The 2,225-nt window shown below is 52.5% G+C and overlaps 1 protein-coding gene across 1 annotated transcript; it reads right to left on the reverse strand.

Annotated features, from left to right (window-relative positions):
• Nucleotides 1–330: 330 nt before the first annotated feature.
• LOC144106887 (uncharacterized) lies at nt 331–1,835 on the reverse strand. The gene is made up of 2 exons (XM_077639836.1): nt 1,694–1,835; nt 331–779 (listed from the first exon to the last, which is right to left on the reverse strand). The coding sequence occupies exons 1-2, from the start codon at nt 1,833–1,835 to the stop codon at nt 331–333; spliced, it is 591 nt and encodes a 196-aa protein (XP_077495962.1).
• Between the last annotated feature and the right edge of the window lie 390 nt (nt 1,836–2,225).

Genomic DNA, 2,225 nt, shown 5'->3' on the forward strand with positions numbered 1-2,225 from the left:
ACTGGCATTTTTCAGGCGTGAATTCTTTTTTTGTGTCTCTGGGGTAAAAACTTATGTGAGGTTGTACGGGATATCTTTGTGTAGCATAGCCATGGCGTGCTCGCGGTAACGCGAGATCAGGGAAGCAGCAGCGTAGTCAGTAGAACCAAAAATGAACGTTTATTCATAGGTGTAGGGCGTATTTATAAGTAGCCTAGTGGCAGGAAGATAGGAAGGAGCGCGTGTTAGTGGTGATAGTCTGAAGCTCTGACGGATCGCCAGATAAGGCGATAAAAGGTGCGCGCACGCGCACTTCGAAAACACACATGAAGTTGCAACATTCCTTCCTCCTCAGAAATGAAAGCGTTGCACTGGCTTGCGTTCTCTCGTTGAGCGTCTCAGAGTTTGTTGGGTGACACCTGTATTCAACGGGGCCACCGGAATATCTGGTTCCGGAAGATCTGGGGAACCGGTGCCATTTGGGTAGCGCCGAGCAGTCATGCCTTCATCCGGGCTCACCGTTTCTGGACGCTGTAGTTGTGTTGCTTTGTCAGGCTCCCTGCAATGTGTGTTGCTTGTAGTTACTGCCGGGTTATCCCCTGGTGCTTCAGGTCGCGGTCGGACCTGGTCTACGTGCCGCTGGTTGACTCCGTCCGATGTTTCCACGGTCACCATTCTCGCTCCAGACGTCTTCTTCACATGGCAGGGCGTCCACTTGCTCCCCGCACCGTAATTGAGGGCATACACCTCACTTCCAAGTAGTGGCAGCCAGTCATCGTTCTCTTTTGGTCGCTGAAGTGCTGGAGGAAAGCATGTGTCCAAGCGTGAGCGCGTTTGATAGCCCAAAAGCAGCGCTGCTGGGGATTTACTCGATTTTCGCGGAGTCCTCCGGTAGTTGAAAAGCAACCGTACTACGTTCTCTTCCAGGTTTCCTTCCCACATTTTTCGAAGGCCATCTTTTATAGTTCGCACTGCCCTTTCCGCCGCACCATTAGACTGGGGATGGTATGGAACACATCGTAGGTGCACAATGTTGTTGTTTGCCAAGAACGACGCGGTCTTGACTGGTAGTGGGTTCCGTTGTCAGAAACGATCGTGCGGGGTATTCCAAACCTGCTGAAAATGTCACGAAGACAGTTAATGGTAGTCTGCGTTGAAGCGTGCGACGAAGGTACTGCTTCGAGCCATTTGGTATGTGCGTCGACTACTACGAGTATCATTTTTCCGCAGATCGGACCCGCGTAGTCAATGTAAATACGGGACCACCTTTCGCCTGTTTTAGGCCAGTTAACGGAGGCGGCCGCGGCTGGCATCGGCAGATTATGCACACAGTTATGGCACTGAGCAGACAACTCTTCAATATTTCTGTCGAGGCCTGGCCACCAGAACAAAGAATGTGCGACAGATTTCATTGCCTGTGAACCCTGGTGCGTTTCATGTAGAAGATTCAGCACTCGCTCTATAGCTTCGGTCGGTATTATGACCCTATTACCCCAGTACACCAGTTCATGTGCTATGGATAGCTCGAGCTTACGGTCAAAAAACGGCAGTACGGCCCGGGTCATTCCGTTTGCGTTTCTGGGCCACCCATGTAGTATCTACCGTTTGACCTCGACCAGGACAGGGTCAGAAGACGTTAATGCCTTCAGCTCACGCGTTGTCACAGCGCCATAATTCAGCTGGTTCAGCGACAGCACATATTCGGGCGGCTCACCGTCGTCGTCAGCTTCCGGAGATCGCTGCGGAATTCGGCTCAGTGCGTCAGTGTTCAGCATCTGTCGTCCTGGTGCGTACTGTAGCCGGTACCGGTAGGCTGCCAGGTGGAGCGCCCAACGTTGTATCCGAGTGGCGGCCATTGGGGGCGTCTGCTTGTCTGATCACAGCAGGCCCAGCAATGGCTGATGGACAGTCACCAGGGTAAATTCCCGGCCTAGAAGGTAGTCACGGAATTTCGTGACGCCGAATACCAGTGCCAGTGTCTCTCGCTCGAGCTGTGAATAATTGCGGTCCGCCTGCGTTAATGTTTGCGAGCGGAACCCGATGGGCCTGTGATCGTTACCAGTCGTGTGAAACAAGACAGCTCCCACACCGTACGGAGGCGCGTCACGTTCAAGTTTAAGTCCCTCCGAAGGGTCGAAATGAACAAGAACCTTGGCTGTTTTAAGGTTTTGCTTGGCACGACCAAATGCGAGCTCTTGAGGCTGTTTCCATTGCCAGCGTGCTTTCTTTTCAAGCTGTTGATGCAA

This window comes from Amblyomma americanum, chromosome 1 (assembly GCF_052857255.1).
Source record: "Amblyomma americanum isolate KBUSLIRL-KWMA chromosome 1, ASM5285725v1, whole genome shotgun sequence".
Lineage (NCBI taxonomy): Eukaryota > Metazoa > Arthropoda > Arachnida > Ixodida > Ixodidae > Amblyomma > Amblyomma americanum.